The sequence below is a fragment of the Salminus brasiliensis genome, chromosome 16, assembly GCF_030463535.1.
Source record: "Salminus brasiliensis chromosome 16, fSalBra1.hap2, whole genome shotgun sequence".
Classification (NCBI taxonomy): domain Eukaryota; kingdom Metazoa; phylum Chordata; class Actinopteri; order Characiformes; family Bryconidae; genus Salminus; species Salminus brasiliensis.
This window is the reverse complement of record NC_132893.1, coordinates 9,658,127-9,682,992: the sequence shown is the minus strand read 5'-3', so window position 1 is coordinate 9,682,992 and position 24,866 is coordinate 9,658,127. Positions and strand designations below refer to the sequence as shown.

The 24,866-nt window shown below is 36.9% G+C and overlaps 3 protein-coding genes across 4 annotated transcripts in view; 1 reads left to right on the top strand and 2 right to left on the bottom strand.

Annotated features, from left to right (window-relative positions):
* Positions 1-4,835: 4,835 nt before the first annotated feature.
* Positions 4,836-10,985, bottom strand: arrdc3b (arrestin domain containing 3b). The gene is made up of 8 exons (XM_072659042.1): positions 10,483-10,985; positions 8,421-8,502; positions 8,101-8,248; positions 7,872-7,974; positions 7,480-7,736; positions 7,217-7,379; positions 6,900-7,042; positions 4,836-6,661 (listed from the first exon to the last, which is right to left on the bottom strand). Exons 1-8 carry the CDS (start codon positions 10,760-10,762, stop codon positions 6,593-6,595), a joined length of 1,245 nt encoding a protein of 414 aa, XP_072515143.1. The 5' UTR covers positions 10,763-10,985; the 3' UTR covers positions 4,836-6,592.
* A 4,747-nt stretch (positions 10,986-15,732) lies between these two features.
* On the top strand, positions 15,733-18,043 carry nr2f1b (nuclear receptor subfamily 2, group F, member 1b). The gene is given in 8 exon segments (XM_072659570.1): positions 15,733-15,777; positions 15,780-15,945; positions 15,948-16,008; positions 16,010-16,110; positions 16,805-16,868; positions 16,870-17,177; positions 17,180-17,326; positions 18,033-18,043. Coding segments are annotated over 8 exon segments (903 nt in total).
* Positions 18,044-23,750: 5,707 nt separating this feature from the next.
* Positions 23,751-24,866, bottom strand: part of mctp1b (multiple C2 domains, transmembrane 1b) — a 28,402-nt gene continuing 27,286 nt past the window's right edge. For both annotated transcript variants that reach the window (XM_072658690.1, XM_072658691.1), the window contains one exon: positions 23,751-24,834. In XM_072658690.1, the coding sequence (XP_072514791.1) occupies positions 24,781-24,834 (54 nt within the window). In that variant the 3' untranslated portion in view covers positions 23,751-24,780. The remainder of the gene's footprint in view (positions 24,835-24,866) is intronic.

Here is a 24,866-nt window from a genome sequence, read left to right as displayed (position 1 = left end):
TAGCCATGACTGTCCACAAACCAACTGCAGAGAGCTGCTGTTTTTCTCCTGTTGAGTTGATTAAAACAGCTGTTCCCAATGAATCAGGGTAATTAGGATGCTTTAAAACAGCTTGGACTATTTGGAATGGTATAGAACTTTGGATTTTCCCATATACTGTGACAGTTTTCAAAGGGTATGAATAATTTTGGACATGCCACTTTTTGTTCAAATGTGTATAAAAGCTGAGAAATACTTTTTCCCACAATGATGCCTCTTGTACATCATCGTGTTATCTCCTGGGAGATGCCTGTGTCGTTTCAAGGCAAACATATAACTTCTGGTTAAATAAAAGTAAATTTAAGTCAAACTTTGCCAGGGGTATGAATACTTTCGGGCATGACTGTATATATATATATATATATATATATATATATATAATATGGGTATACACAGAGAGAGAGAGAGGTTAAAGACCACATGTGCTCTTGGTTGTGTCCTCTTGCTGGGAGACAAGCGGGGGGGAAGTCAATGGTTATATAAATATGAGAAGAGAGGTACAACTGAGAAGATTTTTTTGTCTTTTCTGGATTAAGTCTCAGTTCTTCTTTTGCTATGTAATCATTCTAAATGGTATGATCTGAAAGCTGAAATGTAGCAGTCAAATCAAATGTATTTATATAGCGCTTTTTACAACTGTTGATTGTGATGATTGTCACATTGACATTCTTCACCTCCAGAATGGAATCTGCATTTTTATTATTCTAGCAAATCAACTAGCAACAGAGAATATATTATATTTTATTGACAGAATTAAACAATTATATATATATATATATATATATATATATATATATATAGTTAAAAGCTATGTATATGGCCATATATAAATGGCCAGTTTAAAATGATTTTTTTTTTTGTCATATATTCTAAAATGTGACAACTGTTGTCCTGATATTCTGATATAGCTCATATACAGTGGGGGGAAAAGTATTTAGTCAGTCACCAATTGTGCAAGTTCTCCCACTTAAAAAAATGAGAGAGGCCTGTAACTGACATCATAGGTAGACCTGCTGCAGTCGTCCTAGTCCCTTTGCAGAGAAACAGCCCCAAAGCATGATGTTGCCACCCCCATGCTTCACAGTTGGTATGGTGTTCTTTGGATGCAACTTAGCATTCACTCTCCTCCAAACACAACGAGTTGTGTTTGTACCAAACAGTTCTACTTTGGTTTCATCTGACCACAAGACATTCTCCCAATACTCTTCCAAATGCTCTCTAGCAAACTTTAGATGCGCCCGGATATGTACTGGCTTAAGCAGGGGAACACATCTGGCACTGCAAGATCTGAGGTCCCTGGCGGCATAGTGTGTTACTGACGGTAGCCTTTGTAATGTTGGTCCCAGCTTTCTGCAGGTCATTCACTAGGTCCCCCCGTGTGGTTCTGGGATTTTTGCTCACCGTTCTTGTGATCATTTTGACCCCACAGGCTGAGATCTTGCGTGGAGCCCCTGTTCGAGGGAGATTAGCAGTGGTCTTGTAGGTCTCCCATTTTCTGATTATTGCTCCCACAGTAGATTTCTTCACACCAAGCTGCTTGCCTATTGCTGATTCAGTCTTCCCAGCCTGGTGCAGGTCTACAATTTAGCTTCGACAGCTCTTTGGTCTTCACCATAGTGGAGTTTGGAGTGTGACTGTTTGAGGTTGTGGGCAGGTGTATTTTATACTGTTAACAAGTTCAAACAGGTGCCATTAATACAGGTAATGAGTGGAGGACAGAGAAGCCTCTTAAAGAAGAAGTTACAGGTCTGTGACAACCAGAAATCGTGCTTGTTTGTAGGTGACCAAATACTTATTTTCCACCATTATTTGCAAATAAATTCTTTAAAAATCAGACAATGTGATTTTCAGAATTATTTTTTCTCATTTTGTCTCTCATAGTTGAGGTCTACCTATGATGTCAATTACAGTGGGAGAACTTGAACAATTGGTGACTGACTAAATACTTTTTTTCCCCACTGTATATCTATATATTGCCAAACATACAAAGTTTTTTTGTATGAGAAACATTTGATCTAAATCGCCAAAGTATCCTACTAGGTGAAATATGATGAAACTGTAAACTTTCACATTCATCATATTTCTTTTAAGTTGCAGAACCATACTGGGTTGTTAATTTAAGAATGTGATCAACTGTACAGCAATAAAATTTCTGAATCTCTTCTGCTGGACAAAGGGGTCAGACTGGAGCACACATCCAAACATCAACAGGACAGTGTGGTTCTTTACACCTACAACACATATAATTCTTATCTACTTATTGCAGCTGGCTGTAAGATAACAAGCATGAAAACTTGTGGATATGTGTAGCACTAAATCAAAATGATTAAAGAGACTTGTGTAAGAAAAGTGTAGAATTGTATTTGAGAGATGTGCTCTTAATATTGTTTTTTTATAAACATTGAAAATATGTATATAAAGAAAAAGAAAATCACTTTCTGACTGATTTTATGAGCTAGTGTGTGTCTAATAATAGAAAATCCTAAAGCCGTCATCAGCTGCTTGAAATGAGTAATTATAGTTTGCAGACACTGAAATGGATCTGGAGCTGTGGAGAACTTATGGTTTATGGCATATAGTTTGCTGTCTGAGATATGGCTGGTATTCATTTCATACTGTGTTATGCTGAAAACACTGTACTGTATGATGAACACGTGGCTATTGGATTGCCTTTCTGGCCTCCTCACTCTCAGTCCAGTCCAAACTAGTTCTTGTTTATCGCAGAAACAGTAGCTGCTCTCGGATAAACAAAAGGAAGGGAGTGTTCCCAATCAGACCCCCAAGGCTTTAGCTAGTTGAATTTAATCAAGTAGATGATGAATTATGTCAAGTCAAGTCCAGTCAGATTTATTTGTATAGCGCTTTTTGCAACTGTTGTCACAAAGCAGCCTAACACAATTAGTAATTAGTAAAAGACAGAGACAAAAAACTAAATAACATAAGACATGAAGGATCAAAGACCCCCAAGCCAACGAGCAAGCCAACGACGACAGTGGCAAGGAAAAACTCCCTCAGAGCTGGAGGAAGAAACCTTGGGAGGAACCAAGACTCACAAGAGGAAACATTAATTACTAAAAGCTAAACTAAACAGAGGAGTTTTCAGCCTAGATTTAAAGATTGAGACTGTGTCTGAGTCCCGAACATTATCTGGAAGGTTATTCCAGAGTTGGGGGGCTTTATAAGAAATGGCTCTTCCCCCTGCTGAGGTTTTCTGAATTTTGGGAACGAGTAAGAAGCCAGCACCCTAAGATCTGAGTAATCTTGATGTTCCGTAATATGTAATCCAGCAGGTACTCAGGAGCGAGGCCATGTAGGGCTTTATATGTTAATAGAGGAATTTTGTATTTAATACGGAATTTAACTGGGAGCCAATGAATTATGTGTTGTTCTTCAGTATGCCTAATGTTGCACTGTTCAAAATGTATGAGGGTAAATACAGTAATGGAAAGTATCAAAAGAAAAACATAAGAAATGTTATATAAATGTCATGCAATATTCTTACTTCTGCAAATATTTGTTTTTATATTTGTAGCAGCTGCATCTGTTCAGATTGGGTTCAAAAGGCTTAATTTTGAGCAAAGCTGACTTTTATATTTTAGGAAAGATTGGTTAAACACTTAATGTAGAATACCAGTAAAAAAGGCAAGCTGATTTAGCAGTCCTTGGGTTCATCAGTAATCTGTGTAAAGAGATGGTTTGCACGCTGACTCAGCTGAAAAGGAACCGTGGTGTCGTGTATCTGGTCTGACCCCTCTGGCAGGCACAGCAATGGACAGATGCAAACAGGCATGCCCAGTCCAACTTGGAGAAACATTCTCTTGTTTCTACTTCCCTAGCTCTGATCTTTGGTTACAGTTATGAAAGTGTTCTGGAATTACACACCCATTTTTAGAGCCATTGGATTACATAAGTCTGCAAAATATAATCTCATGCGTGTCTAAAACTTTTGCATAAAGAAAATGAAGGAGGATGTGTATGTTGTACTACAGTGGTGATATTTGTTTAAAAAAAGCAATAAAAGAAATAAAGTTTGTGGATCCAATGGATCTATTTGGTGGAATCAATTGTAATAATGTATCATTAGAAAATAAACTAGAATTTAGTATTTTGTATTTATACACAAAAACAACTTGCACATTTACGTAAATTGTGTACAAATGGAGAACGTTTCAAGAGCAGGAGTGGTTGACCAAATATAGCAAGGCTGGTACAAGTTTTTGAGGTCAAAAAGGAACCCAAGATCACTTCAAAGCAACTAAAGGCCTTTCCCCCTTTTTATCTAGGGTCGATGTATGATTCCACCATCAAGAAAACACTGAACACCAATGGTGTGCATGGCAGGATTGCCAGGAAAAAGCCTCTGCCTTCCAAAAAGTGTGTTATGAAAGAAGTGTTATGTCTCATTTATTTGTTGTGGTTTTGTGTATATCTGAAGGTTTAGGTCACAGAAATATACAGAAATATAGAAAATTCTAAAGGGTTCAGGGCCCTGGCCTGGAGGCTTCAGTGATATTGGGGGTCCAATCTGGTCCATAGGTAGACTAGCTGATACAGACTGGAGGAATGCAAAGACAACACTTATGTCCTCCTCAGTGACACACTACCAGGTTCTATATGAGGATGTCAGGTTTAAACATACCATAAATGTGATCATTAATTAAATATTTGTAAAATTACTCTTGAAATAATACATTTCTATTCATTATACAGTATAGTGATAGGAACAAGAAGATGTCCCAGGTAAACAGTTTATTTCCTTTCTTATATTTTGTTTAGAAAAAAAATGGCCAAACCGGTTTACAAATAAGTATTTATTTATTCAACTATCAAGAACAACAAACCATTGATTGTGGCATAATATACATATACTACAAATGTATATATAAAAGTAAAAAACATGCAAAAGATACAAAATTGTAAAAAGACACACATACAAAAAAATATATTGCACCTTTATAGAGTTTTAGGAGAAGCCTAACTCAAGTAAGACCTTTTCAGCCCCTGAAACATGAGGTAGCACAGATAGAAGTCAGATTCAATAGCTATGCACCTGCCAGACTGAAATGTATATTTTGATTTCTATCCGCACTACATATTCAACATAATTTTCAGTACATTGTATCCTTACTTGGAATTGCATTTAACAGAATGTTAAGAGGAAGAGTTCTTATACAACAGTATATACAAACTCATTCAATCAAACATAATCAAAAGGACGCAAATTTATCTGTGTACATTTAACACTGAATATAATATTCCCTTCTCAACCAGGTAAATGAAAGCACAACACACAAAGTATCAACTTAAATCTGGAAAACTTTAACAACAATCTGAAATGTTAATTTGTGCCACAGCAAAATAATTAAATTCATTACTCAAAATATATATTTGTGATATGACTTAATCTGGTAATATACACTACACCTGTAAACTCTTCAGCAAATATTTTGCTAACTTTTAACTCATAACTTTTCTCTGCTTCTTCTAATGTCATCAGTTGCTGTTTCATTCTTTAGACCCAAGCTGGCCTTCACTAAAAAGTGCTAATCATTTTAAGCCAATGTAGTCATACTCCATTAGGCCATCATCAAATTTAAATGAGTTTAAAAACAAATGTGACACTCATTTAAATTGTACTACTTGAACTGACAAATTAGGTCCAGGTTGTGATTCGCCAGCTCCATTAACTTTCAGGCCTCAGCCACCTGCAGTCATAGTTGAAAGAAAAAAGGTATGTCATTCATGTTCAATGTCTTTATTGTGTTAAGTAATTTCTGATAACTATTTTCACCACTTCAAATAATGCAGTTGCATGACTCTAAGATGACAAGACTAAAGATTGTTTGTTGCAAATGAGTAAACTGCCTAAATCGAAGCCCTTCACAGGCAGCAGACGATCCAGGGTTGCTCATTATGTGCAAAAACTTATCTTGCCACATGCAGACTCCATTTTACCAGAGTCCCAAACCCAAACTGTGCTTCATAACTCAAGCTTAACATGAAGCTAATGAACTAACTCTACAACATCTGTCTTACCACAGAGTAGACCTTTACAGACCCAACCATCAATGAAAACAGTAATGCACCTTTCTCTTTCTGTGCTTTTTGGTACTGGAGTGGTATAAAGCCATTTATTTGTTGACGTTTGTTGAACCATATACAAGCACAGATACTTCATTGTTTTGATAGTGAAATTTCTTTCAGCAAACAATGAAAATTAGGACCAGGTCTGTCCTCTGGAGAGTATTCTGGGTTTTCTTTCAGTCCATCTTGATTTAAAGGGCACAGCCATACTCCTTCAAAATTCTGTCCCCAATCACTAGATGAGGGGATTACTCGAGACGTTCAACAGCTTAGGTAGGTCTCTCAGCTTGATTTGATCAGGAAGGAAACTCCTATCCAGGAGGGCACATCATGCCAAATCTTCTTATGACAAACTTCTACAAAGCAAAGTCGATTCCTTTTATCTCCTTGTAGAAGAAGAACAAACCCAGATTGTGGGTTAGAATCAACAGATATGTAACCCATGACTATATCAGGGTCCTCTCTTCTTTCAGCGAGATGGATAGGTTTCAGTTCTTCTTTCCTGAATGATGTTTCCCCGCTCTGAATTGGGATCAATCTGAAAACATTGAACCATAGTACGTTTTTGATGATCTGTCTCAACAGCGTTACTAAAAAGTAGGAATGTCTTGTTCTGATCCAGTAATGATGTCACGGCAGCGTTTTAAATGATCATGGAGCTCAGACTACATTATAAGACATAAAACACACTACAAAATGGTTATTTAAAAAAACTGAATCAGGACATCCTGATCAAAGCATTCCAATGTATCTTTGAAGTTGAACTTACAACATACCTCAGAGTAGACGGGGGGTGGCTGGAAGCGGAACTCCTGAATATAAGCAAATAGTGGTTCCTCCAGTTCATCCCGCACCGCAGGGAGCTCAAGACTATTCAGCAATTGCTCGTCTGAGATAACTTCAGAATAGTTTGGTGGGGCTGGAAAAAATATATATATATATTAATGAGGTGGTGGAGGACAAGGCAATTTTCATTATTTTGTAAATTCATGGCATACTTTATGCACAGTATCATTCTATTTGCTGTGCAAAAACCAGAATCATGCTGACCTATAATTTACATTTAATTGAAGTAAGTTCTGAACTGATCTACCTTCAGGTCTCTCAGGTAACGCCATACCCAACCAGCTCATGGCCATGCTGTACTGGCTGCTGACTGAGGAGGTGCGACTGCCGAAAGAATGGAGTGGTATGGTGCCAATCACCAAGGGCAGGTTTAAAGACAGATTCACAGCACGAGGGATGTCCACATACACCTGTGTGGAGACAGGACATTAGACACGTTAGACCCTTTTCTGACCAGTAACTGAAGCAATCAGATGGATAAGAACACTTCAAACCTAATCTTGTACTCACCATAAGGGAATATTCTACACGGATAATACCGCAGTCTAGAATGGAAGGGGAGACAGGAGGTATCTTCAACATCTTGCCATCCCATGTCTCAGTTTTGCCAGATGGTAGAGGATCTCCACGAAGATTAGCAATGAGTTGTTTGATGTCCTTTACCTTCCCCTTGGCATAGAAAGTCTGCGTTTGATAGATGGCTGCTTTTGGCACAACAACCCGGGAGGAGCAGTTCTCAATCTCCGCAAAGATATGGATGGATTCTCCTGCAAGAATACTTCTGCAGTTCTAAAACTGAAAACACTTCTGAGTTGCTATATGACGCTATGTGATAACGCTACCAGATATGTAGTTGTAAATATGTAGACAGAACAACTGGCTTCTATGTTGTTGCTTCTTACCTGGAGTGTAGCCTTTCCTCTCAATTTTAGCACTTAGTGAAACAGGCCCTGAAGTGCAGAACCAGCAGCAAAGTGTTTTGTCCTGTGTGCCAGCCTGGGGTGACTGTAAATTAAATAAGAAAATGAACAAAGGATAGAAATAAGTTTCTAAACTATTTTATTGCTGAATTCTATCTATTCAACGTCAATTCTATCTGCCTTTTGAGATCGTCTAATGTATTCCTCTCACCAGCAACAGTGGGGTGTTGATGTCAATGTGCTCAAAGACAGTGAACTCCTTTTTCACTTTCATGGGCAGGAGCCAGGGTCTGTGTAATTCAGCCTTCACCCAGTAGCGCACACTGCCGTGCTTCCCTTCAAACGATGTGGCCAGAGGCCTAGCAGGAGAATGAGGACAATGCTAGAGAGAAAAGCATTTCACCTGATACAGCACATTGCACCCACTTCATGTGGCAGTTTTGTTAAGGCTCTTTCTGACAATTTGGTCCAAATTATAATCTTTCAACACTGACATAAATGGGTGTTAACAAGAACATAAGCTATACTTACGTCTGAGGGAGTTCAAGGCTAAAGGGACATTCGTGTCGCCCTGAGTGAAGCACAGTAAAACCCTCGTCACCAATGTCATCATCTAGAACAGAGGAAAATCAAATTCTATATAGCAATCCTAAAAATACTTTTGTAAGCATATTTTCCATTTTCAGGTACAGTATAGAAAATGTCCCATGATTTAGCACAAACAACAGATGTTTTGTTTTTTTTGTTTTTAAATATATGATCAAATTAAGCAGTGTATAAAGTGTAGTGAGTTAAGTATTCCATTAAAGCGTTGGGTTGTAATAAAATAAGGACATTTTAGTGAGTTTGTTGTTATCAAGAGGCATACAAAATAATAATAATAATAATAATAATAATAATAAAAAATGCAACCAGTTATAACTATTTTAAATGATGCTAATTATTTCTACTTAATTAAGGTTTTAAACTCTTATTATTATAGATTATTTTTTCTTATTTTGCTGTCACCTCAGCAATCCAGAGCAGCCTAAACAGCAGTGGCTCTGCTATAAACAACCACCAGGCTGAAACTCAAAGGCAGCCAAGAGCTAGTAGAGACCGGACCAAACCGGTGTAAGCAGCTGCCCGGATTTCCTCATGCATTTATTACTAGGGGTTCAGTTAGCAGAATTGGTTTAAAACGCCCCCATAAGGAGCAGCCATGCGTGCTGCAGCATGGTTTTAAAGAAAAGCTTTAGATGGAAAATATGTTTCCAGACATAAACAAACCAAAATAATCTCACACTTAAATAAGTACAGAGACAGAAATGCATTTCAATTTATTGACATTTATTGGTAAATACTCAAGTACAGTGTGACACATTAAATATACAGGTTACAGAAAAAGTGTAATGACGAAACAAGGCATTGGATTGCTAACATTACCATGACAGCCATTAATGGTTTTCAAATCAAAACTATATTGTTTAAAAAAACTAGTACTATAATTCAGGTGATACAGGTTTATTGCATGATATCAACAATGTCTTTTTAGCATAAAGATATAATGAAAAAGACAAAGAATTGATGTCAATGCAATAAACTTGTATCTCTAAAAGGAATAATAATAAAAAAAATATTTAAAAAAAACTTACTTTCAGTGGTAGTCAATGTCAAATGTTTTATTCCAAGTCATTTTGGAATATTTCTACTTGTCCATTTATCATCAAATTCTCTAAAATGTAATAAACAACTGTCCGACCCACATTATACCAAAAGTGACTAAAAACTAAATTACACATAAATGGAGACACGTGGTTTTTGTGTGACAGAAAATATGCTACAGTCAATATTTCCCCACATAAGTTTTACCTTCTGTAAAACCACACCACTGCAACTAAATTGCGATACCGGTTGACACTTCTGCAGGTATGAGGTCATTCGACACACACGAGCACTTCCACCAATCAGGGCGCAGAGGCTTGCCCGCGCAACCCCCTCTCCACATCCAGTTTCTGAACAGGTTTAAACCGCTTCTAACAAAGGGCACAAACTTACAGGACTGCCTCACAAAGGAAAGTAATTAAAAGAATTTAGAAATGTTCATTTTAATTGTTTTTTTTTAAAAGAGAGATACATTCATTCAACAGTTAATTGTTTTAGGAGCTAAGCTTTAAAACAGTCGATTGTAGTTAAGTCGTCAGATGATGTGCAGGGTGTTTGTTTGGCACTCGAATCTACCACTGTTCCTGTAGTATAGTTAAACATATCCATTTTTGTATTGCTATTGTTTGAAGCCAGTTTGGACAAATGTTTTCGTCAAAATTGGACTGAGTGATAAAGAAATAGTTTTAATATGCAACCGTGTGCGGGGTAGCCATCCATTATTTGGAACAAACATTCCATCACTGCAGGCTGTTAATCCACCTGACATTTTTTAACATTTACCAAAAGTCACACACGTTTAAGGCATTATGGCCTGAAGTCACGCTGTGCTAGAGAACGATTAAATCCAGCATTCACACAATGAGGAGCATCCGTCATTGAAGCACTATATGAGCATAATTTATCAGCTCATTCGCTTCAAAAGTGCACAAATCTAAATGCTCCTTACCTCTGTAATGTCCAATTAAGGTGTCTCTATGGTTTAAATACTCCATCTCTTCTGTGTAATTTTGTGTGTAAGCAGTGTTGGAACCAGCATTGCGTGATTCAGTCCACCGAACTTTAGCCAGTCCTTTGGCGTGAATGTTCAAAGATTTCACACGAATTTCTCCGGTGACTTCTATGATCACTCTCCCTGAGACATAATCCCCACTCGCAAAAACGGGGACATTACTGTCATTGAGACAGTCGTAGCTGACGAAGAAGTTCTTCACCTTTCCGAGCACCATTGTGTAGATTCGAAACCCCAAAACAAGGAAAAGAAAATATTTCTTGCTAAGAGTGGTCTTGATGCGCTGAACGGTTATTATGCCATGCAGAAGATCTGCAAGCTGGTTCAGTCCCGCAGTTACAGTACACTCATTGATGTTTCAGTTCCTTTAGGATCAGCACTGCAGGCTGTTTGGAGATGCTGATAAACGCAGCTGTCTGTGTTTCTGAGCTCAGCCTGGTCTTATGGTTTAGTTATGTGAAAAACAACCCTTCTGAGCATGTGCAGGCGGTCGCTCAGACTGCTGGGTCTTCCGCTTTCCTACTGATCATGGTGGACATGTTCTTCATTATCTATCATCAAAGATTTTGGGGAATAAAAAATAAATTCTGAATTCAGTAAAAATTGACCCAGTTATTTTATTTTCAGATACTCATATACGACTGTAGAACGTGTAAATGCTTAAAATGATGACTACAGTAATAAAAAGGTATCAGATCTAAAAAATACTTATAGTCAGAAAAGAAGGACAAACGGAATACAAGTGCACCTTGTATCATGCACAATGCTCATGTGTCACACACGTGATACCAAAGGCTTTGGTATTTACATGTTTATTTCCTTTCTTTGTGTTGAAACAACACAAAAAGAAAAGAGAAAAACGGCAAATCTGATATCAGCAGAGACATCTGCTGTGCTCTGCTTTCATTTTCTGTGGTGATGTACATGTTCACTATTCACATCAATATTTCAAAATGTGCTTTTTCTCAATTGCCTTCAAATCACCTGCTCTACCTTCCTTAATAAATTAAAGTCTCCACACATTACACTTGCATCACTACAATGAATGATACTTTACTGAGACTTCAGGTCGAAATATGATTATTATCTGATCAGACCTTTATTAAAGAAATTGAATTGGGCGTTAGGATATTTCTGGAACTATGTGTCTCATGGGATGCTCCCTATAACTTTGATTAATTTTGAGGACTAGGGATTGACTTGAAAAAACTATTCAAGAAAGCATCTCTAAAGCATCTCAAGAAATACTAACATCTGAGTCTGAGTAAATGAGACCATGCATGTCATGTTCTAATACACATACTATTCATTTATTTCTGTATATTGAAATGTTTTGTTAAACGCTCATGATCATTATGAAACAATTGTGAACTAAATTCTGTGTTATTTGCTTGAGGATATGCCTAGATTACCCATTCTATTACTTCTCGAAGCATCTTCTAATGAAATGTCTTTTAATAGTCTTTTGCTTCCACTTCTGTATGACTCCGAAGTGCCATCTGCCTGTTGACCAAGGTAATACAATTTTCGGAAGGCTCCATTGCAACATTTTTATGTTATGTTGATTATGAATTTTTTTTTATTAATTAAAACTTTCAAATGAAGATGATTTTTTAAAGGAAATTAAATCAAAGTCAGCTAATTGCATCAGGGGGCAGTATTGGCTTACTCAGTAACCAAAGAAATACTTGTCTTTAACCATTTTCCAAAACATTTAAGACATCCAATGTTTGACTTAAGTATTCAGGAAAATGGCATACTGGACACAATGAAATACGTTCACTTCAATTCCACTTGATTGCATTCACTATATCAATACACAGATATAGTAATATTCATGTACTACATTATGATTTAATGACTTAAGTTAATGACATAATTCTGCCACTTGAGTTGGATATTATGTGATATGTTAACAATGATTGCAAAGACAGACCATTTTGTAGCACTGGGTGGCGTTTCTTGCCTCTGGGTTCTCCCTACACTCAGGAAGTGTCATCGCCCTTTGAGCCACCACTAAAAAACGTTTTTTTTTTTCTGGACACATAATAATTAATGTCAAATGTTTCTCTTACCTTTTCACTCAGTTACCTTCAAGTTGTCTTATGAATTCAGTCTTCTGAAGTGGGAACTGGTCTGCTCTCTCCAGGTCAAAGGGCTTAGGTCAAACATTATAAGTGTGGGAGAGCTTACACAATCTAATGGGTAGCTACCACCAGGATTCTAAATCCATTCCAGATTTTTCTTTCAAAGAGAGCAAACACTCCCTTTGTGTGCTGTTTTGAGACATTGTTCCCACACTTGAGATCTCTGACAGCCAGGGAAAAAGTAAAGACTTTCATCTGTCAAACAGTGAACCAGAAGGCCCTATGACCTTTGATGCAGCCTTGTCCCTCTGTAGACATATAAGACTGAATTGGTGACAAATTGCAAACCATGTCTGTGCTGCTCTCATGGGATGCTTCATGGCATTACATACAGTAGAAAGGCAAATCAATTTAATCTGATTTCATGAAAATCAGGGTGCGTAGCTTGGTCTCATGAAATCCTCAATATGCCAGTTATACTATGGGATTTTAGAGTTTGGAAAAGAGAATATTTCAATAAAAATCTCAACATAATGTAATCATAAAATCTTAACATCAATAAAACTTTGTAACAGCAAATAGACTGTTTCATACAGTTCAATTTCATAATGTTTCAGTACATTTAACTGGTCAATAAATAAACACAGGCCTTACTGTGCACATAGTCAGTAGTGCTAGACCCTTTCTTATTTACAATTGTATTGTTTTATAGTACCCAATTTACAAGGACTAATAGAACAGAAAGCAGGTCCTGACCCTAATCTGACCTCACTCATTGACCCTATGTGAGTTAGCAAGGTGGAGACAAAAACCATTTAGATATGTACACATTTCTTTCATATCTAGTGAAATGTTTCTCCATTGCAGGTGGAGAAACCAAAACAATGGTGTGCTTGTTTTTTTCATGAGTTATTTACAAGTTTCTGACCACTTATAAAATGTGTTTAAAGTGCTGCCCATTGTGTTGGATTGTCAATGCAACCCTCTTCTCCCACTCTTCACACACTGATAGCAACACCGCAGAAGAAATGCTAGCACATGCTTCCAGTATCCGTAGTTTCAGGTGCTGCACATCTCGTATCTTCACAGCATAGACAATTGCCTTCAGATGACCTCAAAGATAAAAGTCTAAGGGGGTCAGATCGGGACCTAGCCCACGACGACCAATCCACTTTCCAGGAAACTGTTCATCTAGGATGCTCGGACCTGACACCCATCTTGCTGGAAAAACTCAGGGAACGTGCCAGCTTCAGTGCATAAAGAGGGAAACACATCATCATGTAGCAAATATATATCCAGTGGATGTTTCTTCATTAGTGAAACTTGGCAAGCAGTTTGCAAACTGTAGCATGGGAGATGGGTGGCCTTGTAGGGTGTCTTGCATTAAAATCTGCTGTAATGCCTCGGGTACTGCGTTCACCAGACATCAACATAATTTCTATCCGCTCCTCACGTGTTAACCTCTGCGACATGTCAATGGCTGTAAACAAAGAGAAACTTGTAAATAACTCATGTAAGAAACAAGCACACCATTGTTTTTCTTGTGAAATTCTCAATAAGTTTGATGTGTCACATGACCCTCTTTCCATTAAAAAAACTAAAGTTGGATCCAAAATGGCCAACTTCAAAATGGCCACCATGGTCACCACCCATCTTGAAAAGTTTTCCCCCTCCCAAATACTAATGTGCCACAAACAGGAAGTTAATATCACCAACCATTCCCATTTTATTTAGGTGTATCCATATAAATGGCCCACCCTGTACATCCACAGGTGTATCTGTGATGAACTAAGATGTTGCCAATCAGAAGCTTCAAAAGACATCATCATATGGGCTGTCCCAAATTGTTTGAAGGCATAGTAATCTTAGTGTATTTAAAGTTTTAACTTTGAAGAAAGTAATAAAAAAAAATGTCTTTAAAAACCCTCTCTCATTATTCTAAATTCATGTCAGACAGTGAGAAAAAATGCATTTGTGTCTTTTTATATAGTGTATGTAAACTTCTGGTTTCAACTGTATTTACATGTATGTATGATATATGCTGTGGTTTACAGTGGTAAGGCATAGTATTTTAAGTTTTGAACCTTATATATCCAGAACCTAGCTGTTGTGGGTTCAATCTTCACTCTCTGTGTGTGGGGTGTTTGAAGTGCTCTCCCTGTGTCTTGTTAAATTGTCTTGTGTGTGTGTATAGTAGCCTGCTATAGACTGGCACCCTGTCCAGAGGGTATTTCTGTCTTGTGCCCATTGATTTTGGGGCAGACTTGGGACCCACTGAGACCCTGAGAAGAAGCACATAAGAAGGTGAATGAAAGAATGGTAAGTATATGTTATGGCAGATTATGGCATAATGAACTTAATCTTAGAATGGGGCTATTATACGAGATCCATCAAAGCTCAGTTTTTCATGACAGTATGGATAGATGTGGCTTTTAAAAGCCACTGAAAGCATTATGCAGATAGACTATCTCTGATGTTCCATACATAGTGAGTGGTAGAAATAATGTTGTGATTGGCTGTATAATATTATCAGAATGGTATGTTGACCTTGAAGATCTTAGCATCACTCATGTAGTGCACACACACTTGCATATGTTACTTTAAAGTTTTTTAAAGTAAAGATTAAACTTTAAAGTGGCCAATGACAGTGCCAGAGTATCTAGAAGCATCCTCCCCCTCGATGCTTAAGGCATGATGGGTGTCCTTCAAAGCCACGGTGGACGGCTTCTGCCCACAGAGCAAGGTGTGGCCATATGTAGGAAACACCATTCGTTTTGCCCAACGCGGGTAATATCAGTCGAGTGAGAACATTGCTCTCCATTCGTTTTAGAATCCATGTGCTTATAGAGCTGCGATGCGCTTTGTTAGCAGACCCACTCATTCTAAGGCTATAAACCAAAGGTCTGAGATGTTATTATGACTGAAAGCCGTAAACAGTTTCTTCATTCTTAACCCACTGGATTACATCGCTGATTTTTACATTCGGCATCTCTGTATGGATAGAAATCGATTCCTTCTTCAGGCTGCCTTCTTCGGGAATTCTTTTGCTAAGAGGTTTGAACGACTGGTGACATCTGTAGTCGTCTACAGACACATGGCCATGCTGGTCGAAGTGTGGAGAGATCCACAGGAGAGTCTGACTATCTTGACGGTTATCTTGACGGCTCGAGCGCATCGCCTGTGTCTCACACACTCCACGCAGGAGAACCCTCGAGAAGCGGAGCTGCCCAGCATAAACCGCCCGGACAGAGTGAGCAGAACGGTCAAAACCAACACCTCAAGTGTATGGTGTGTGAGGACAAGTCGAGCGGTAAGCCTACGGCCAGTTCACCTGCAAGCGATTCTTCAAGAGGAGCGTCCGCCGCAACTTAACCTACGTGTCGATCCAACAAGAGCTGCCCTGTGGACCCGCACCACCGAAACCAATGTCAGTATTGTCGCTTCGAAAAATGCCTCAAAGTGGGAATGAGGCAGGAAGGTGCGTAAGAAGAGTATGTTGAATTAAGTTGATTACCTTCTAGTTTGATAGTGTCTGGTGTAAAAGAACACCATAGAGTTAGATTACTACAGTGCTGAGCTGACCCCGTGTAAATCTATATCCATCTGAACAGAGATCACTGTAAGTGTGCTTTAAACACCTAGTCTGTTCAGTTCAATTTTACACTGGCTATTTATGTCTGCTTGAAAATGAAATCTTTTTTTATTGTAGGCGTCCGTTCAACACTAGCTGTTTTGTTTCCTAATTCAGGAAAATATAAAGTATTTAATTTCTGAAATGATAAGTGTTTATTTGTTTCCACATTTGTGTCCACACTTGATATTAGAATTCTGTATTTACAACATTCTTAAAAAGTGGTTTTCACGATGCCATAAAAGAACCACTTCTAATTCCATAACGAAACATTTTTTTCTATCCTTTTTTATTTTTAAACATCTTTATTTTTGTTATAAACATGCGTGAGTGAATGTGAAGAACCTATAAATTGGTAATGAACGTTAACATCAAATAATGGTTCTTCATTGAACCAACCATGGCATCACTTTAATAACCTTTTGTTTGTTTATTTTAAGACTGTAGAAAGAACAGGTTTAACAACTGAAAGGAAAATGAAGGGAATTATGAAGGCCACGATCAGAGGTCAAAGGTGTCTTCTTCTTTTCATTTTTGCCAGCGGTTCAGAGAGGACGAGTGACTCCGAATCACTCCAACCCGGTTAAATACGCTCCTACCAACGGATTCGAATGGCCACTGCTATCTGTCTTGGTTCATCTTGCTGTTGCTTCGGGCAGAGCTGTACCCAGCCACACAGTACGGCAACCAGTGCGTGCAAACCGGCAACATTACGCGCATTGAGAACATCTGCAAGCTGGCGGCCCGTTTGCTCTTCGGTGCTGTTGAGTGGGCCAGGAACATCCCCTTCTTCGCGGAACTCCAGATCACTGACCAGGTGTCTCTGCTGAGACTTACGTAGAGTGAACTATTCGTCTTGAACGCGGCGCAGTGCTCCATACCTCTGCACATGGCTCCTCTGCTGGACGCCGCCGGGTCCACCCCTCGCCAGTGGCCGCCGACCGGGCCATGGTCTTCATGGACCACATCTGTTTCTTTCAAGAACAGGTGGAGAAACGTAAGACCTTGAATGTCGACTCGGTCGAGTTCAGCTGCGCCAAAGCGATCGTGGTTTTTACATCAGGTAAGCCCAGTCCCAAATGTTACATTCTGTACACTTATCACACTTATCACTGTGTTTGAGCTCTTTACAAAACAATATCATCACATTTTCCCATTTAAAAACAAGCTGTGTTAAGAAATTGAACATTTTCTAAAACGTTGTTTCTACGCTTTAAACTCTGCTGAGTAGATTCTTAAATTTTCCCCAAACTATACAGAGTGAATATTTTCTGATCACTCGTCACTAATGACAAAATATAAGACCATGCCTACTGGATAGATGGATAATCCTGTTTGTTTATTTGAATGTCAGTGATATATTTCCAAAGAATTTACATCATTTCTAGAAAAAATATCAGACGAGGCCCAAAATAAAAAGAAGTATAAATGCTGTACAACACACTTTGTGACTGGTGCAAGGCAAAGTTCCAGTAGTCCATTTGTCCTGAGTTTAACCTCTTTCATCTCGTGTCTCCTTTCCTCGCGACTCCCAACTCCCTCGCTTCGCGCCACTCAGTTTTCCAAACAAATCCGTCTCTTGCCGGTCTGACGTTATCTCGTGGACATTGGAGATTCGAGCTCGTAAATGTCAAATTGGTCATAATATTTTAATCCGTTGGGGGTGGTAAGATCTGCCCATGCACTTCATTTAAACTTACTTAGAATTAATGTAGACCTACTTTATAAACAGCTTTGTTAACCAAGTGTACAATTCTCCGCATTCCTAGATGAGCAGTAGACTAGGGACCGGATTGTCTTTTATTTTTGCTAAAATAGAAAAGCAACTTAATTCTAGCAATTTGAATATGAGTTTAAATTGTAAATCTACAGAACAGTCCATAAATATTCCATATTTTTACGTTTATTTTGACAAACAGATCAACAAATAAAGGGTTAAGTGAAGTTAGCCTAAATCATTTTCGTAAGATTATAAATAAACAATTTAATCTGATTAAACCCATTCCATTAGGATAAGGTTGTTAAAAAATATTTTTATTTATTTTTCTAAGCAATTATTTGTGACTGGTAGGGGTTAGCTTGTTAAGATTTGTGTAATGTGTAATTGTTTTATTTAACTTTTATTTATTGCTAGACCTAAATAGATAATGTAGCAAATTGGGCTTACTGAATGATTTTAAATTCTGGTCTTCTTCGGATATTTAAGTAGGTTGTCATCTGTACATGAGCTGAAACTGAAATACATAATAGATTAACATAATTTGGATACCTAGCCAGGTCAAAACCCAAAAGCAAATCCACATATTAATAGCTGAAAAGAAATAATGTTTGAGTGCCATAGTCAAGTCCTGATTTTGACCCAATGCAGATCAGTTCATAAGCCCACAATCCAGCAGTTTATGCCCAAAGCACTGAATGCAGTTGTTGCTTACAGGTCATGCGACAAGTTATTCATTTTTAAGCGGGAATTACACTTTTTACATGAATGATTTCCATTATGAATAAAAACAATTGCGGTGCAATAATACTTTTTCCACATCACAACATCTGTGGAGGACAATGAGCAGTTAGTCACAGCAGAGTTGATGCTTCCACACAGTTGGTGGAGCTTTGAGGAGGAGAACGATGTAAAGATAGAATTTATTAGAAATAACAAAACAAAGCAAACAAGATCATAAAGAAACCCAAACTGTAGAAAAAAACTAACAAGAGAGAGGAACAAACAAGCCAAGCAACATACACAGTAACCTGCCGTACAACATGCACAATGAACTGATGTGGAAAGCACAATACCAGACAAGAAACATTGAAACAAAGGGAGTGCTTATACAAACATTCCAACAAGAAAGCCCTGAGACTAAAAAGAGGGCAGGGCTACAAGGAGGTGCAGGTGGGAACACTAACGACAAAGTGGGGCTAAGGCAGAGGCAGAAAGGCACAAACAGGACAAAAGCATGATATCAAAATTATTAAGCCTGAGGACAGTCCTCAGGTTGCTGTGGTTAAAATCTCCAGCAACAATGAACAAGGCATCTGGTCTCTTGTTTGCTGATTGCGTCATGCAGCAGCCCCACGTGGCGGAATGTATACAGCCAGGATAAACACAGCACTGAACTCTCTTGACAGATAAAAAGAGTCTGCACTTCACCATCAGCAGTTAGTAGTCTTTAGGTCTGAACACCACCTGTTGTTTACAAGGACACAGACGCCGCCACCTCTGTTCTTTCCAGAGTGCATTGCTTTCTGGTGTTGGCGCTGTCTGAGCACAAAAGAAAGTCGAAATCGGAAAGGCTAAAGGTAACTAACCATTTTAGAGGAGAACTGTACATGTAAAGTTAAAATAAATGATAAATAGCGTCGGTTGTTGGAGGAACACACAAAGATGTCTGCCACGGTGGGCGCCATCTTGGTACACATGAAAAAGGTGTTTGTCAGTTAACAATAAATTAGGATTTTTCTTGACCATTTGTCACTATAAAACTTGGTCCAAGTATGATGTATACACCAATATCTAGAATATCAGAAATGAACAACTGCACACCCAATTTGCACTAGTAAATCAATGCCAGGAGGCAACTCTACCCTGGGCTATGCTAATAATTCAACACTATACACAGCACTGTATGAATCAGAATCTTTGGCTGTCATACAGGGGTGTCACTACAGAATTATAAATGGGATGCTAAGCCTTTAACAGGGGGTGGTCTAAAACAGGCTATTTTTAAGGGCAAAAAATAAACAAAACCCTGTTCATCATGATTGTTTAGAGCAACAAATAGAAAATTGGTCAACAAAATTGGTCCTAAACTTAACTAAAGGTCCTAAAGTTGATCAATGTTCTCTCAAGCTTACCCAAATCCAAACTATAAACTGTTGCCCGAAAAGATCTGCTAATTAGTCATGTTAGTCTCCTTCTCATCTCAATCTCAATCATCATATGTTTACTCCTTACTCAGAATCTGTGAGTTTACTAAAATAATTTACTTATGTAAACCTGCAATGAGCTATCCAATAAAAACAAAGGTACAAGATAGATAGCTATTTTTCTACCAGACCATGTTTGACATTGCCACATCTCTGTATCACGAAAAACTTTAACTTGATGCTCTCACATTCTCATCCATGTCTCATCAGGACCACCTGTCATGAGGACCACCAAAGAAGACCAAACTAAGTATCAGGGCCTTTTTGATGTTTTAAAGACAAAACAATTATTTGATATCAAATTATTTGATATCTTTACCTGTCGAATAACAAAACATGTCAAATGGCTAAAAGAATTGGAACATTCCACAAGTTACATGTTCAAAAGGAAGTTGAATCAGTTGGGTCTTCTGATGGCCAAGGGAAGACCAAAAGTAAGGAAGACATTTTTTGTTCTGTATATTTAATCATGCTGTAACTATGAGTGAGGAGGTCATTCTCAGCATTCTGTCCTGTTACCTAAATTAATTATTAGATGATATATGTTTATTTTTAAAATACAACATTTGGAAAAATCACTATAATGTGCTCAGTGTCCTCATGCTATTAGCATATGCTATTAGCATATTTGACATGTAGCTATATTTCATGTTTTTGCTCATTCTATGCTAAAAACTCAGTCCTGTTACTCGTTATATGAGTGCCAGTAACAGGAGTGAAAAGAGATCCCTTGATTACTGATTTATTAGTGTGGACATTATTTTTACAGTTAAAATTACGCAAACTGTAGATCCACAACCAAGCACATCCAGGTGTAATGCCACATATCAAATATATCCAAACATGACTGTATATAGTTTGTGAGCTCAGGATGCAGTATTGTAGCTGTGTTGTGGCTGATTATAGAAATGATCTGTTCATGTGATGGAGGAATGACCAGTCCAGGGGAGGAATTAAACTACATATAAGGTCTTTGTTAAAAGCTAATTTGTATCTTTTGCAGATTTCTAATTTATTCCAGTTAATTCCCATGGAAATGTCCCAACTTTGAATTTTGCAACAACCAAATGTTAGAATGTATTTAGAAAGTAGCTAATAGAAATGGACATGGTTGAATTGCAGTATGAAATTCAGCTTATCAAGTAACAGAGATAATGTAACCTGTGCATTTTAACAACTTTAATGTGTTATTTAATGTGATGCACATGTGTTTTAGGCAACATAATCAAGGGCAGAGAAGAAGATGAAAAAAAATTCAAGAATTACAGATTCTGTTGGAGAAACAAACACCAAAAAAATTAAAATAAATCAAAGGAATTAGTTGACACGCTTTTAAGCATTCTTTTTAAATGTCACTTTAACATTAAGTTTAATTCTGAAGAGTTTCAACAAGCAAATGGCACCCATTTGGTGGAATGGCCCATAAACTAAAAAGATAAGAACTTTTCATAATGATTTTATGTGTGAATGGGTGCATAATTTTACAGCCCAATGAACATTTTTGCATAAGATGATAACCCTTCAGTCACAAACTCCAACTTCAAATTCAGTATTTTCAACTCTAAATATCTAAATAACTAAACATCTCTGTTTCCAACAGAAATGATTAAGCTGGTTTTAGTTCAAGCTCAGATTTTTCAGGGTTAAAAAAAGCTCAATTGGATTGATGTAGTGCATGTTGCCTTTGCTGAAGTTTCACAAAGGGAGGATAGCAGTGGAAGTATCTGTGAATATAATAACTTTGCATATAAAACTCTTCTTTGAATTGACATCACTGATGCATTTTGGTTTATTTTCAATCCTCTAAAACGAGTCCAGTTTTTAATTAATTAAATAACAGATACACTGTAGAACATTGTGAAAAAGAAGAAAAAAAAATTGCTGAAGAAAGTTCACTTCCAGATTTAAGACTGAAAGTATATATATATATATATATATATATATATATATATATATATATATATATACATATATATATATATATATATATATATAATTTTTATTTATTTATTTTTTTTGGATTGGATTAAGGTCAGCTTCACTAATAATAGAGAACACTTAACCCTCAATATGTAGGCTTCAGTTTTGAAAAACCTTTATACATTTTAGTCAGAAAAAAATTGCATTGTGAAAAAGTGGATTGTTAGATGATATCTCAATGACTTCAACAAGTGGTAAATAAATGTCAATGTTCAGTTTCACTAATCAGAAAGTTAAAAGAATGATTCTTAGAAGAATCTTAGACCATGATGGGTTAATTTTTTAATTTTTTTAATTTTTAAATTTACAAATGTATTTGATGTTAAACAATTATAACAAAAAACATCAAGCAGGACTCTAAACATGTCTGGAATTCTACAGACAGAAGACAGAACTAGTATATTCTTGTAAAAAGTACAAAACTCTATTTACAAAGGCAGTGTGCTCAGCTGTGTTAAGTGTAAGTATTTTAAGAGACCTGGGCAAATATGATGGATTTTATTGCCTGTTTTGTGATAAAGAAAGACTAGTCAGGTTTTGTGAATCACAACATCTATTCTGAATAATGAGGGACCCAGTGAATCCTGTTTATCTTAATATGTGTAATGTTTTATTTATTACTGCAAAATCTAAAGTCCAATGGTCTTGATATGATTTCCACAGACATGTAATTCAGGTGGAATATCTCTTGGAACCGTGGAGATGCAATTATTATTAACACTATTTTAAAATTTTCCAAACCAGAAACAAATGAGTATGTCTGTGTGAAGCACATTCCACGACTTCCATTCCATTCCATTCCATTCCTTTTTAATTTACAAATGCTATATTGGCCAAAATCAGTTTCAAGAAACATTCAAGAAACAGATTTTAGGAGTTTTCTGTTTGAGCAGTCTAAAACAACAGGTGCCAGATAATGCAATATAAAATGGTAGGACCAAATCCAAATAAATAAAATAAAATTCCAGGACCAAATAAGATCACGTGATGACTAAACCAAAATATAAATTACCATTATTCTCCAGGAGTGAATAAGATCTGTGAATGAAATTTTGTTCTATTCTATTATTGAACTCATAGACCCACTAGGAGAATTATCAACTTGGAATAAGCTCATATGACTACACAACTTATGACTTATTACAACACTTATTCCCTAAACTGCTTACCTAAATGCTTACCAGAGCAATTATTTTGTGTGAGGTACAACTATGCTTTATTTGTCATTTGCACAAGTATATATACACGTGTATGTATATCTATTGCTTCAGACACAGATGTAGTATTACACAGCCAACCCTAAGCTGCTAGTACATTATTGTAATACATTATGCTCAATGTGTCTGTCCGATTTATTTAATAAAGTATAGTATTAAATAAATGGGACAGACACATTGAGCAATGAAGGACATTATTCTGAAGGAGAGAAAGAGCAGACTCTCAGCTCTTTGCAGCCTAATGAGAATTAAAAATGATCAGTTTTCAATTTCTTCTGCTTGCCAGCAGCCCAAATGTACAAAATGGGTGTACTCATAATGCTATATTGTACTGACTTTTTATTTAATATCAACATCACCCCTTTCCCTAGAACTAAAATATGGCTGATGGCCTTTTGAAAACATGACTTGAAAAGAAAAAAAATCTGTAAATAAAAAGAACATTTAATAAGTATAGTTAATGTTGTAAAATCTGGAAGTGTCTTGTTCTGAGCTTTGTTAAAAAGAATACACACATGCACAAACACATCCACAAACATGAATTTATAGAATGAGATAGGATGGAAAAAGAACACTGTAGTGTAACTCATTATTTATTAATGCAACTTTACTAATTGTGACAAATTTTTAATTTTCACATTTTGTTCAACATAAGAAACAAAATTTCCTGAGTACATCAAGGTTGATTCATGTTCAGTAATTGTTTTTGTCTAGTAGATAATAATTTGACTGTTTCTTGACAAACATGCACAAACACAAATAAGAAGTTTACGAACAGTCACAAGTTTACAAACACATCACTGCATAAGAATGTGTAATAATACCAGTAGTTGTCACACATACAATATTCAAAGACGATTTGTTTTGGACAGTTAGAATGGCTGTGTGCTTCCTTCACAGGTAAGCAATTTTAATAAAAATATTTAAACCTGTCTTACATGCTTACTGTATGTTTACTGCTCAAGATATATTTTTGTGTTTATGATACAATAGTATTTTATTATTATATACTAGATTGCTGTGAAATATAAATATAAGAAAAAAAAATACACAAATAAAATGACAATAGTAATAATACCAATAACAAACATATGTTCTGGTTCTAGACTAACATCTTTGGTATATCCTGTTTTTGGTTATGAATCTAGAATATTTACATGGATTGCCAACATAAAACATTGCAGAGTCATTTATAAACTACACATTAGCTCTTTCCTTTGTGCATGGTTTTCCAAAGCAAACTGACAAATGTGTCTTCTCCAAGTAAAATAGTCACAAGTTTAACCAGCAGTCCTTTTGTATAATCTGCAAACACATTTTTTATTTGTGTAAGACAAATAAAACCTTGGTACATTTAGCTCTCATTACACAGCATTACACAGCTGCCCATGTTTTTCTACCGCTTGTTAGGGCTTTGTCCAGTTTCTGCCTTGAACTCTTTATACTGAACCTGTGAAAAACAGACCACATACTTATTTAGAA

Coding starts and splice junctions, on each gene's coding strand:
- arrdc3b (XM_072659042.1), bottom strand. CDS start 10,762: ATGGTGCTCGGAAAGGTGAAGAACTTCTTCGTCAGCTACGACTGTCTC. Junction 8,249..8,420: donor AGCCTTGAACTCCCTCAGAC/GTAAGTATAGCT, acceptor TTCTCCTGCTAG/GCCTCTGGCCACATCGTTTG. Junction 7,737..7,871: donor GAGGAAAGGCTACACTCCAG/GTAAGAAGCAAC, acceptor GTATTCTTGCAG/GAGAATCCATCCATATCTTT.